This window comes from Pinus tabuliformis, chromosome X (genome assembly GCF_031772625.1).
Source record: "Pinus tabuliformis cultivar Carrire ecotype Pingquan chromosome X, CPIR1, whole genome shotgun sequence".
Taxonomy (NCBI): Eukaryota; Viridiplantae; Streptophyta; class Pinopsida; order Pinales; family Pinaceae; genus Pinus; species Pinus tabuliformis.
The window spans coordinates 1,130,062,118-1,130,076,467 of NC_142308.1; the positions used below are offsets into that span (position 1 = coordinate 1,130,062,118).

A 14,350-nucleotide genomic window follows, 5' to 3' on the forward strand; every position below is an offset into this window, starting at 1 on the left:
AATCTTAAAGTTTCAAGCTTTCAAAATTCAATATATAACATCTATCATCATTGATCACCAAAGTTGTACTTGTAAGCTAAGTGTAACCATTACAACAAATAATATCTAACATGAAATGAAACAACTTTTGACTTTCATGAAGCATCATATTCATAATTCATTACTAATGAGTTATAATTGCCAACTTCAAGCTTAAATTGTCATATATTGTTTAAACCTTAAAAAAAAAATATCATAATAAATATGAAAGAGTCAATAGTTATAAAAACTACTAGAAACTAGAAAAGACAAGTAAATCTATAATCTATTGCTTATGCTTGGGCCTCTTCCCACCACGAGAAATGTCTAATTTTTTAGTCTTGTTGGAAAATCAGGATCTTTGTCATTAATATCACCCTCTAAGCATTAATATCCAGAGGTATCTTTGTCATTACCTCTGTATTTGTATAGGGATATTTGTCATTAATATCACCCTCTAAGCATTAACATAAGATAGAAAAAGCATAGCATGTCAAGTCAAGATTTTGTTTGAGTGATGAGAACATTTTTAGGAGGGTCATGATACAGGAGTTCGACAACCAATGTCACTAACATCAAGGTACATAGAGGGATTGGTGCTCTTGATTAAATACGAGTTCCATACCTTAATACATGACAAAATTCAATGGAAACATTGCAATCCTGAAATCCTGAAAAACTGATAAGTTTGCTGGATTTTGAATGAAATCTAAAGTTCTACTTTCTCCATATGAAATCCAATGAGGTCAGAACCACTCTCAAACATCCCGAGTCATTTCATGGTAATGTTAAAAATTTAAGTAAAAGGATGAAAATGAAGATTAAGGAGAATGTCACTTTTACTTTAAGAATTTAACATTACCATGAATCGCATATCAATACTAGGGCCATAGGCTTGATCATTAAGTTGCCCCACTCAAAACTTTTTTGTCTCTATGAAAAAAATTGAATTTGGAATATTATTGCAAAAAAATATTTGCAAAAAAGGCCAAACGCTCCCGAAAAGGCAAGGAGCGTTTTTCTTTAGGGAGCGCACTCCCGAAATCGCTCCCATTTCGGGAGTGATTTTAGGAACGCGCTCTCGACCTGCTCCCGAGTCGTTCCCGACCGGAGCGCAGATTGGGAGCGGGATTGAGGGGGGCGGGGGCGCTCCCCCGCAACACTGGCGCGGGCCTGTGGTAGACCCTGTTCAGTGGGAGATCTATGAGATCGATTCTGGTGGTGAAAGAAGATGGTGAGCAGTGGAAAGATAGAGATTGAGAAATTTAATGGTCAGAGTTTTGAGTTGTAGAAACTCAAGATGGAGGATCTGTTGGTGGATAAAGATTAGTGGATTGCCGTAGATCTGGGTACTAAACCAACGGGAGTGTCCGATGAAGAATGGAAGAAGTTGGATCGGAAGTCTAAAATCACAATACGATTGTGTGTCTCAGATTTAGTATGGCTGAATGTATCAGGGGAAGCTACGACGAAGGCTTTGTGGGACAAGTTGGGGACTTTGTACCAATCTAAGTCTCTGGTGAATAAACAGTTTCTATGGAAAAAGCTGTATAATCTGAGGATGAAAGATGGAGACTTGGTGACAGAGCATCTGAATGCATTTAATACTGTGGTAAGTCAGTTATTCTCTGTTGATATTAAAATTTCAGATGAAGATAAGTGCATTAGTTTGTTGTGTTCTCTACCAAATTCGTGGGATAGTCTGGTTATTGCAATAGGTAGCAATGCAACTGCCTTGCAGTTTGAAGAAATAGTCTCATCCTTGCTGACAGAGGAGATGAGACGAAAAAATATGGAGAGCTAGAATGGTGATGCCTTGTCTGTATGGGGACGGTCTCAAAACAGAAACAAAAATAAGTCATCAAGTGGGAGATCTAAATCTAGAGGGATATCTAAATTTCCAGGAAAACTTGTAAAAGTAGTGTGTTGGAAATGCAGAAAGGAAGGGCACTATAAAAGGGACTGTAAATCTAAAGCTCCTCACAAAGGAAAGGGATCTGATGATGCTCCTTCCGTAGAGGCGAAAACCATCTCAGATGAAAGTGGGGATGTGTACTTGGCTTCTGCAAGTACACATGTAGATCATGAGGCATGGTTGATTGACTCAGGTGCATCCTTTCACTTCACTCCCCATAGAGAGTGGTTCTGCAAGTATGAGAAATACGATGGTGGTGATGTCTTCTTAGGGGATGATAGGAAGGCTGTTGATTTGGGGTAGCATTAGGTGTGCTTTAACCATGAAATTTGGTGGAGAGGTTGGGGCACATGAGATCTCCAATACCCAGAAAGGGTTTGGGCAAATTCTAAACAGATCAGGAGATATTAAAATAATTAATATTTTTAATGGAGTCCATAAGTCTAAACTTAGTGAAAATAAATTATTAATGTATATTAATATGAATTTGTGTTAGAATGGTCCAAAAGACATGGAACAAGCCAGATCTAATCTTAGCCGTTGATTAGGGACTTAATCTCGGCTGTTGAGATGTCAACAAAAAAGTATAAGAGGAGGCTTGAGGGGCACTTGGAGAATATACTTAGGGAGACCATTCAATTCAATTTTTGAAGCAGGGTTCGCTGAGAAATTGAATCAGTGGTCTGGAGAGTAGTCAGGAGGCGGCAAGTAAAGAAACAAAGAGATGAGAGATCAGCCCAGAAGAGACAGACGCAGAGCCAAAGGAAGCCATGCAAAGGCAACAGAGACTGTGCAGAGTCAGAAGGGCCTACGTCATCCACGCAGAGGCTGTAGGAGTGACGTAGAAGCCTAGAGAGACTGCGCAAAGCCTCAGTAGGCTGATGCAATGGGTTTCATGCTGACGTAGAGGTTAGTAGGTCCTAGGCTGGGTTTAGGAAAGTGCTGGAAGTTTGTCAATCTGTGGGTAAGCCAGTTTGGTACCCTGTTGTACAAAAAAATTGTTGAATAATAAAATCCTCCCTTGTTGCACTGGTTTTCTCACATTGGGTTTTTCCGGGGACATTAGTACAAAATAGTCATGTCAATGTGTGCATACTTTTGTTTCTGTATTACGATGTGATATCTGCAGCTGTATTTATTTTAATGTTTGTTGAAGTAATTTCATGAATAACTTATGATGAAATAAGTAGGAAAAGTAAATCAGTTTCTACAGTGATAGAATTTTCACATGGTATCAGAGCAAGTAAAAAGAGACAGAAAGGGAAAATCAGTTATGGGTCGAGACCACGATGCAGAGGCATCCACCTTAGGGGACTAACGCAGATTTTCAGAAGATTGCACAAGAGAGAGAGATTTCGATTTCTCTATGTTGGCTTCCAGGTTGGAAGAAGAAGTGGCGTGCATGACTAGTGCTGCATCATCAGAAGTATGATATATAGACAGTGGAGCCTCGTGGCATATGGCGGGAATTAGGTAGTGTTTCTCAAAATATCGAGAAGAGAAGATGAACTTTCAGATCACCATGGGGAACAAGGCAAAGTGTACTCCAGTAGGAAAGGGTACCATAGTTTTTCAGACAAAATCGGGAGAGCGGTTCCGTATCACAAATGTGCTACATGTGCCAGGATTGGGGATGAATTTACTTTCCGTGTCACAACTACAAGGCTATGATGTCTACTTCATCAAGGAAAAAGTATATGTCAAACACCCGAGCTAGAAAAAGAAAGTGCAGATCGAAATCAAAAGTAATCGGTTGTACAGATTACAACTAGAATCTCCAATGGCACTAATAGGCAGTCATGGGGACAAAGACTTAAACGAACTATGGCACAGAAGAATGGGTCACTTGCACCATGTAGCTCTGAGAATTCTCAGGAGCACTATAACAGGAGTTCCGGATTTGAGTACGGAACAAGATGATGTATGCAGGGGATGCGCTCTAGGAAAGTATGCCATGGCGGCATTTCCTAGGAGCAACCACAGGGCCAAGAGTGTACTAGGATTGATACACTCAGATATCTGTGAACCTGTCCGTCAAAGCTCTCAGCGGTGTCGAGTATTTCCTTACTTTCATTGATGACCACTCAAGGAAAACTTGGATCTATTTTTTGAAAACCAAGGATGAGGTTTTTTGTCGATTCAAAGAGTTCAAGGCTCTAGTGGAGAATTTGACAGGTAAGAAAATAAAAGTCTTGTGCTCAGATAATGGTGGAGAATATGTTGATAAGGACTTCACTGATTATTGCGCTAAGGAGTGCATTAGAAGAGAGTGGACAACTCCCTACAATTCAGAGCAGAATGGGGTGGCAGAAAGGAAAAATCGGACTATTGTAGAAGCAGCTAGGGCCATGCTGTATGATCAGGATATGCCAAAATTCCTGTGGGTAGAAGCATGCAACACAACTGTCTACGTTTAGAACAGGACTCCTCATCGGGCATTGGGCAAGATTAATCCAGAGAAAGTCTTCACTGGGAAGACACCTGAAGTTAGTGATTTCAGGATAATTGGGAGTTTGGCATATTGTCGCATACCCGAAGAAAAGAGGAAGAAGTTGGATCAGACTACAGAAAAGGGGTATTTGCCAGGATATAGAGAGAACGCTAAGGCGTACAGAATCTATCTTCAAGGGAGAAGGAAGGTAGTAGTACGATGAGATGTAAAGTTCATGGAGGACAGAGCTTTCAGAAGATCTCCCGAAATGCCTTCCAAGGAGCAGTCGAAAGAGGATCTGTTGGTCATGCCTCTTCAACCAATGGAAGTGAAGAATCCTTCCTCAGATCAGGAAGATTCTCAGGATGAGGAAGAGGAGCAAACTGAAGCACTTGTTGGCAGAGGAAGAACTAGCAGGGAACTTCATCAGATTCTGTGTGATGCAAAGAACTTCATTGGAGAACGAAGGAACAGTAAAAGGTAGCGAAAACAGCCAGATAGGTATTAGGCGTTAGTAGCTCAGGATGGAGAGCCTGCCAGCTTCAAGGAGGCAGCTTAGCATCAGGTTTGGCTAGATGCGATGGTGGAGGAGTATAACTCCATAATGGTAAACGATGTCTGGGAGGTGGTGTCAAGGCCTCAAGACAGATCTGTGGTAGGTTCAAGATGGATCTACAAGATCAAATACGCTGCAGATGACAGTATTGAAAAATACAAGGCCAGGTTTGTGGTTAATGGGTATGCTCAAAAAGAAGGGATTGACTATGAGGAAACCTTCGCCCCGGTAGCCAGGTATACATCTATTAGGACCGTGATATCTCTTGCAGTTCAGATGGGATGGGAGATCCATCAGATGGATGTCAAGACGACATTTCTTAACGGGATAATAGAAGAAGAAGTATACATTGAACAACCAGAGGGCTTTGAAACTCATGAGAAGAAGTCTCATGTATGCAGACTGAAGAAAGCCTTGTATGGGTTGAAGCAGACACCAAGAGCGTGGTATGGTCGAATAGATGGCTACTTGCAGAAGTGGGGTTTGTCAAGAGTGACGCGGATCCGAATCTCTACTATCTGGTCATAGAGAGCGAGCCACTTTTAGTATTATATGTGGATGATCTCTTCCTGACAGGATCATCTAGACTCATTGAAGACTGTAAGAAGAATCTAGCCACAGAGTTCAATATGAAGGATCTGGGACGAATGCACTATTTTCTATGGTTGGGAGTTTGGCAGCAGAAAGGAGAAATCTTCCTTGGGCAAGGAAGGCATGCTACAGAAATTCTAAAAAGGTTCGGGATGGGAGACTGTAGACCTATGGCTATGCCAATGATCACCAACTGGAAGAAGATTGATGCATCAGAAGACAAGGATGTCGATCCCACCCTATATCGACAGCTCATAGGGTCCCTGATGTATCTAGTTAATACCAGGCCAGATATTTGCTACGTTGTCAACACTCTCAGTTAGTTCATGTTGGAACCAAAGAGGGCTCATTCGGCAGTAGCCAAGCACGTTCTCATGTATTTACAAGGAACAATTGATTATGGGCTCTTGTACAACAAAGGGAAGGATATCAGGTTGAGTGGATTTACTAATGCAGATTGGGCAGGAAGTTCAGTGGATCAGAAAAGTACCTCTGGGTACTGTTTCAACATTGGATTAGGAATAACCTCCTGGTGCAGTAGGAAACAGAAGCCCGTGGCTCTGAGCTCGTTCCAGGTAGAATATATAGCAGCAAGCACAGCTTTGTGTCAGGCCATATGGCTTAGAAAACTGCTGGTAAACCTATTCAGAAGAAGTATAGAGGCGACCAGGATCATGTGTGATAATCAGAGTTGCATCAAACTCTCTGAGAATCTAGTATTTCATGATAGGTCAAAGCATATTGATATCCGGTGTCGCTTTGTTAGAGATTATGTCCAACGTGGAGCTGTACAATTGAGCTACACTCCTATAGGGGAAGAAGTGGCAAATATCCTCACCAAGGCCCTTGGAATGTCAAAATTTGACTACTTCAGAGAAAAGATGGGGATGGTAAAGAACCCCTTTCAGAAGTAGTGTGCTAGCAGCATGAATGAAGAGGGAGTTGCAGTGCATATGCAGTGTTGGGAGAAAGGATCAGCAACAACATAGATGCAGAGGGAGCTGTCGTACAGATGCAGCAGTGGCAGTGGCAAAACCATGGGTAGCAGTACAAGATGCAATAGTATAGAGGATGTTGGGTAGGGAGGCCTAGCATCAACACAGGTATCGATGCCAGATGATCAGAGTAATACTCAGTGGGGAGTATTGCTAGAGCACAGTCCTTGCTAAGAGGGAGTGTTGATTTGGGGTAGCATCGGATGTGCTCTAGCCACGAACTTTGGTGGAGAGGATGGGGCACATGAGATCTCCAAGACCCAGAAAGGGTTTGGGCAGATTCTAAACAGATCAAGAGATATTAAAATAATTAATATTTTTAATGGAGTCCCTACGTCTAAACTTAGGGAAATTAAAATATTAATGTAATATGAATCTGTGTTAGAATGGTCCAAAAGACATGGATCAAGCCAGATTTAATCTTAGCTATTGATTAGGGACTTAATCTCGGCCATTCAGATGTCAACAGAAAAAGTATAAGAGGAGGCTTGAGGGGCACTCGGAGAATATACTGAGGGAGACCAATCAGCATAGTTTTAAAACTCCGACTCCGACACCGACTCGGCCGAGGATCAACTCCGACTCCGACTCCGAAACGGTAATGACTCGGCCGACTCGATTTCAATGACTCGGTCGTTGTAAAAAATACATTAAATATTTATTTTTTTTATTAAAAAACATAATTTTAAAGATTTTCATTCATGTTTCCAAATACACAGCATTATAATATAGATGGAAGACAACATATGATCAAAGTAGGCTTATGAACCAATCCATTATATCAAAATGGTACCCAATGGCAATACATAGTCAACTGTCATACATGATCAAAGACTCAAAACAAAAAACACATAACCAAGGAGGCTAGAAATGGCCTCTACAACAAAAGTAAACTGTGACCAGACTCCAGTACCAGTACTACAGCTACTGGCTAGTAGCTACTGCCAGAGGAGCCAAGATCATGTCGATCAATCTCTGGATCATCATCAGAGTCAGACAAGGGGCCCCATGGCTCCTCCTCATCATCATCATCTCCAACTGCAACTGTAGAAGTGGTACCACTAGCAGGCTGTGCAACTGCAGCAGATGCAAGCTGAGATAGAGTAGATATGCGGCTGCGGTTCTGTCGTGGCTGAGCAGAGGAAGCACCTACAACTGGAGTCCTTGCTGGCTGTGAGACTGAGGCTGGTGGATTGGGATCTGCATTCAACTGAACAGCATGTTCAAGTTCAACTGATGTCTCGATATCTAAATCTAAATCAAGATCCTCATCAGGATCAAACTCTGTTAGACGACTCTCCACTACCCAATCTGATGTTGGATCAATGTCTTCCAACACAATGGGATCTGAATCAGGTCTTTTGTTTAGCAAATGGTTTCGTCTGAGCCGGAGGTTGTATTGGACATAAACTAGATCATTTAACCGTTTTTGATCCAAATGGTTTCTCTTCGTTGTGTTACTTGGGAGCAGGAGTGAAAACGGGAGCGGGAGCGACATTTTTAGAAGCTCCTGGTTTGGGAGCGAATCCCAGATGAGTTCGACAACCAATGTCACTAACATCAAGGTACATAGAGGGATTGGTGCTCTTGATTAAATACGAGTTCCATACCCTAATACATGACAAAATTCAATGGAAACATTGCAATCCTCCAATCCTGAAATCCTGAAAAACTGATAAGTCTGCTGGATTTTGAATGAAATCTAAAATTCTACTATCTCCATATGAAATCTGATGAGGTCGAAACCACTCTCAAACATCCTGACTCATTTCATGGTAATGTTAAAAATTTAAGTAAAAGGATGAAAATGAAGATTAAGGAGAATGTCACTTTTACTTTAAGAATTTAACATTACCATGAAATTTGAATAGCATATCAATAGTAGAGAGCATTTGAGTGTGTTAATTAGGGTTTGGGAGGGGGAAATGGACCCCAAATAACATTTAACTAATTCATAAAACACCTTGAAGTCCAAACCAATTAGCAAACCCCTTAAAATTTCATTAAAATGATGTTAAATTATTGTTTTAGTGGGTTACGGGCCGCTGTTTGTGACTCGACCGAGTTAGTACGGAAAACGACCGAGTTGGCCGAGTCAGCGATGACTCGGGACTCGGCCGAGTCATCGCTGACTCAGCCAACCGAGCCGTTTTTTGTACCGAGTCACTCTGGAGGGCAATGGAACGAACGAACTCGGCCGTTTCCGTTTCAAAACGGCCGTTTTTTAAAACTATGCCAGTCAGTTCAATTTCTGGAGTGGGGTTTGCTGAGAAATTGAACCAGTGGTCTGGAGAGCAGTTAGGAGGTAGCAAGTACAGAACAAAGAGATGGGAGATCAGCGTAGAAGAGACAGATGCAGAGCTAGAGGAAGCCACGTAGACGCAACAGAGACTGCGTAGAGCCAGAAGGGCCTGCATCATCCACGCAGAGGCTACATGAGTGACGCAGAAGCCCAGAGACACTGTGCAGAGCCTCAGTAGGTTGACGCAGAGTGTTTCAGGCTAATGCAGAGGGTTTCACGCTGTAGCAGAGGTCAGTAGGGCCTAGGTTGGGTTTAGGAAAGTGCTGGAATTTTGTCAATATGTGGGTAAGCTAGTTTGGCACCCTGTTGTACAAGAAAATTGCTGAATAATAAAATCCTCCCTTGCTGCACCGGTTTTCCCACATTGGGTTTTTCCAGGGACATTAGTCCAAAATAACCGTGTCAATGTGTGCATACTTTTGTTTTTGTATTACGATGTGATATCTATAGATGTATTTATTTTAATGTTTGTTAAAGTAATTTCATGAATCACTTATGATGAAATAAGTAGGAAAAGTAAATCAGTTGCTGCAGTGATAGAATTTTCGGAAAGGCTAGAATCGTTGGTCGCGGAAAAGTAAAGTTGAAGTTGCAAGGTGGAAGGGTTAGAACACTTCCAGGTGTTCTTTATATTCTTGCATTGGCTAGAAATCTGATTTCCGTAAGCAAGCTAGATGATGCAGGTGTAAAAATAGTGTTCGAGAAGGATACCTGCAAGATGGTTTGGGGAACACTGGTATTGATGCGAGAAGTTCGGATTGGAACTCTGTACAAGCTGCAAGGTAGCACTGTTGTTGATGGGTGCAACAATTCTGTGGTTTTTGAAAGTGGAGCAGAAAATCTAGTGGTCTCTAGAGAGAAGACCATGCTGTGGCATCAAAGGCTTGGACATATTGGAGAGAAGGACCTTCGAATACTTCATGGTAAAGGTATGGTAGAAGGTATGACTAATAGCTCTCTGGATTTTGATTTCTGTGAAAATTGTGTATATGGGAAGTAGAATCGGGTGAGTTTCCCCTCTGGTGGTAAGAGAGCGAAACAGAGATTAGAGCTTGTGCACAATGATGTGTTTGGACCTGTGAAGGTTCTATCACTGGGTAAGTCTGTGTACTATGTATCATTTATAGATGACTTCTCAAGGAATATATGGATATATTTCCTCAAGAAGAAATCTAAAGTCTTTGATAGGTTTAAAAAATTTAAGGCTCTGGTGGAAAAGTAGACAGAGAAGAAGATAGAGGTGCTGAGGACAGATAATGGTGGAGAGTTTTGCAGCAAGGAATTTGGAGAATTCTGTAAGAAGTGTAGTACACACCTGAGCAAAATGGAGTTGCAGAAAGAATGAACAAGATGTTGATGGAAAGTTCAAGAAGCATGCTCAGTGGTGCCAGGCTAGGACAAGAATTCTGGGCAGAGGCGATGGAGATAGCATGTTTCCTGGTCAACAGATCACCTTCATCAGCGTTGGAGGATAAGACTCCACAAGAGGTATGGACTGGTAAGAAACTCTCTCTTTCACATCTGAGGGTATTTAGATGTGATGCATATGTACATGTTCCAAAGAACAAAGTTGGATAGTAAATCTGAAAAGTGCATCTTTATTGGGTATAAGGATGGTTTAAAGGGTTATAAGCTTTGGAACCCAGTAATAAGGAAGGCTGTGTAGAGCTGAGATGTGGTGTTCAGAGAGGTGAAAGATGTTGTTAAACATGAAGTCCAGCGAAAGGAAACTGAGAAGATAGAGTTTGAGCTTAAGGAGGAAGAATTAGACAATATAGCAGAAGAGGAATCAAAAGATGAAGAGGCACAAAATCCAGTTGTGAGAAGATCAGTTCGAGAAAGAAGGCGTCTAGAAAGGTATAGTCCATCTGCTTTCTGTTCAAATTTTACTGATGATAATCCTGGAACTGTGAAGGAAGTAGTAGATTCAGAGGATGGCAAACTCTGGAAAGAGGCCATGGTTGATGAAATGGCATCTTTGCGCAAAAATGAGGCTTGGGATTTGGTGGAGTTGCTGGCTGAAAGGAAACCCATTAGCAGCAAATGGGTGTTCAAGAAGAAGTCAAATGCAGAAGGAAAGGTGGAGAAATACAAAGCTCGGTTGGTAGCAAAGGGTTATTCCCAGGTACCGAGAATTGATTTTGGTGATATTTTTTCCCATGTTACCAAGGTAGCTTCTATTAGATTACTTTTATCTGTTGCTGCTGCTTTTGATTTTGAGGTAGAACAGATGGATGTGAAGACAAAATTTCTTCACGAGGATCTGGAAGAGGAGATCTACATGAAGCAATTTGAAGGCTTTGCGGTGAAGGGTAAGAAAGAACTAGTATGCAAGTTAAAGAAGTCTCTGTATGGGTTAAAACAATCACCGAGGATGTGGTATCGGAAATTTGATAAATTTATATGGGGACTTGGCTTCACCAGAAGCAAAGTAGATCACTGTGCGTATTTTAAATTAATTGGTGACTGTGTTATTTATCTGGTCTTGTATGTGGATGATGTGTTGCTGGTTGGAAATGATAAAGAAATTATCTAGGATTTGAAGACCCAATTGTCCTCCAAATTTGACATAAAAGATCTTGGTGCTGCAAACTATATATTAGGCATGGAAATTAAAAAAGATCAGATAAAGAGGATGCTTTGGTTAAACCAAAGGAAGTATGTTGAGACAATACTACAGATGTTTAATATGCAGGATAGTAAACCGGTGAAGGTTCCTATTCCTGTAGGTGTAAAGTTATCTGCTAAACAGTGTCCCAAGACACAAGAAGAGGAAGAGGACATGTCCCGTGTTCCATAGGCTAGTGCAGTCGATAGCCTGATGCATGTAATGGTCTGTATTAGACCAGACATTGCACATGCAGTGGGAGTATTGAGCAGGTTTATGTCAAAACCAGGGAAGGAGCACTGGAGAGCAGTGAAGCGAGTTTTCAGGTATTTTCTGGCACTAGTGATTATGGTTTGTGCTACCAAGGAAGACTAGGATTGGACAGAGTGTTGGATATTCATGGCTTTGTTGATGCAGGCTGGGCTGGAGATCTGGATCAGAGAAGATCTACAAGTGGGTATGTGTTTAATCTATTTAGAGGTGCAGTCAGTTGGATGACTAAGAAACAATCTATAGTGGCACTATCAACTACAGAGGCAAAATACATGGCAGCCACTCATGTAAGCAAGGAAGCAGTTTGGTTGCAGAGATTGTGTTCAAGTATGGGGTTAGTACAGTGAGCTACAAGGATAGACTGTGATAGCGAAAGTGCAATTTTCTTGGCAAAGAACCTTGCTTATCATTCAAAGTCAAAGCACATTGATGGTCAGTATCACTTTGTGAGGGATATGATAGAAGACAAAAAGGTGTTGTTGGTAAAGGTGGACACTTTGAAGAATACTGTAGATGCATTGACAAAATCTGTGAGCTCTGAGAAGTTCTCTTGGTGTAGAGAAACAATGGGCGTTTCAGGGCTGGATAAATGACTAAGCTCTCCTGTGGCCCCCTGTGGAAAGAAAACAACAAGTGGGAGAATGTTGGGTTGTGTCTATTCTTTCCACAACTAGCCGGGGGGTTAGAGGGGGGGCAAAGCCCCCCCTTTGTTGCGTCGACTACGCAGCGATGGCATCACAGGGGGTTTGAGGGGGGCGAGTAGCCCCCCTCTATGGGGTTTGGGGCAGTGCCTTGGGGAAATTTTTTTGAGACCCTATATTTGGTTGGGCAGACCTACTTATGCTTTTGTGTGTGGTTTTCGCACATGGTTTTGGACGCGATAGTTTTCAGTCCATGGTATTGGATGCTTTGGCATGTATAAATATGTATTGTAACATTGAAAGGAACATAATGAAAAATCAATCTGGTAGTCCCAGTTTTGGGATCTAGGGGAAAATCTCTGTGTATATGTGTTTTATGTGTTATGCTTTCGCATTGTTTATTTTCTGTGTTTTAGAATTCGTATTGTAATGACCCACTTATAGTAAAGTAATATTTATGAAATTAAATTAAATTAATTTAATTAAAAATTAAAAATTAAATAATTTAATATTAATAAATAAACTTTATTTCAAATTAAGATATGCAGATAAAATCAAATCAGATTCGGTTTATAAAAGTCGACATGTATCATAATTTAGACATGGTGATGGAGAATGTCAGTAATGGAAATTTATAAGAAGGAAGGGACAGTTGGAGGTAGGGGAAGGAAAAAGGGGGAGAAAAAGTTATACACAGAGTCTGTTTATGATCAGGAAGAGTTGGGCCTTACTTGTTCTGAGGTTTCTGGGCACGGGGGAATAGTTTGCTTCAACTGAGAAGTTTACTAGACTGAGTAGCAAGGTTCTGCTCAGTTTGGCTAGGTGGTTTCGGTCTTTTGGTAACCGAAGCAGGAGCAGTTGAGGCATCATCGACCGTAAGATTACAGGTAAGTACTTTCATTGGTTCTATCAATTAAATTTATAAAATTTAGGAAATTTTTATTACAGGATCATGATGTGTAATTTCAGAAACCTTTACTGTCTCTGCATTTATTATTTCTTATTCTATTCATAAGGAATAGTTGTTAAAATAATTCACAGTTCTTACACGTATGCAGGTAATTTCTCTACGGGGTTAAAACATACAATTTTTCTAGCTAACCAAGTGGACTTTAAAGTATATTTTGACAGGGCTGCTAACAACAACCTTTTATCTCTCACTTTGTACGAGGATTTTTCATTATGTCCCAGCTTCTCTAGACAAATATTTCTTGATGACACATGCAATTAATATTCAATACAGAGGAGTGTTTTATAGATGCACATACTTTCCCTGGCATTACCTGAATCACACCATTGACATAAGAAAGATGCTTCTAATCTACAGCTATTAACAGCAGTTGCCAATCCTCATGGGAAGGGAAGACCCTCCCTAATGACTGTCCCTCAATGGAAAAGTCCTTTGTACTTAGTAGATTTACATTTTGTTGGGGCATTAAAATAACTGTTAAATCCAGATGTCTGTCCTATTTTCTTGCAGGCATATTTGTTACTTGGAGATGAAGAATATTTATACATGTTTCAGGAGGCTTACAAAGCTGCCATGCAGTACCTTTACAATGATCCATGGTAATGGATAGATTAATCATTAGACAACCATAATTGACATGTCGTAATGCCCCTTTCTTATGAGGTATTTACTTTTAATTAGATGAAATTCTACATGTTTGCAGGTATGTGGAGGTGAATATGAACTCAGCAGCAATTGTATGGCCATTGTTCAATAGTCTGCAGGCATTTTGGCCTGGTCTTCAGGTGATTAGCAGAATCTTGTTTGGGTGGTGCTTTAGTTCTTAGAAAAGGTTGCTGATTCATTTATTGTTTTTGAAAGGTTTTGGCTGGGGATGTTGAGCCAGCTGTACGAACACACAGAGCTTTTTTTAGTGTCTGGAAACAATTTGGATTTACACCAGAGGGTTTCAATCTTGCCACATTCACTGTGCAGGTGACCTTTTTGAAGCTTGGAAAACTTTTCATCATTTTTTTTTATTGATGTTACTGGCAAAGGTAGAATATACAT

The 14,350-nt window shown here is 40.8% G+C and overlaps 1 protein-coding gene across 5 annotated transcripts in view; it reads left to right on the top strand.

Moving 5' to 3' along the window:
• The window catches only part of LOC149143811 (Glycosyl hydrolase family 47 protein), a 425,142-nt gene that overhangs the window by 325,998 nt on the left and 84,794 nt on the right, over positions 1-14,350 (top strand). For all 5 annotated transcript variants that reach the window (XM_089447853.1, XM_089447852.1, XM_089447854.1 and 2 more), the window contains 3 exons: positions 13,811-13,899; positions 14,004-14,085; positions 14,162-14,275. In XM_089447853.1, the coding sequence (XP_089303979.1) occupies positions 13,811-13,899; positions 14,004-14,085; positions 14,162-14,275 (285 nt within the window). The remainder of the gene's footprint in view (positions 1-13,810; positions 13,900-14,003; positions 14,086-14,161; positions 14,276-14,350) is intronic.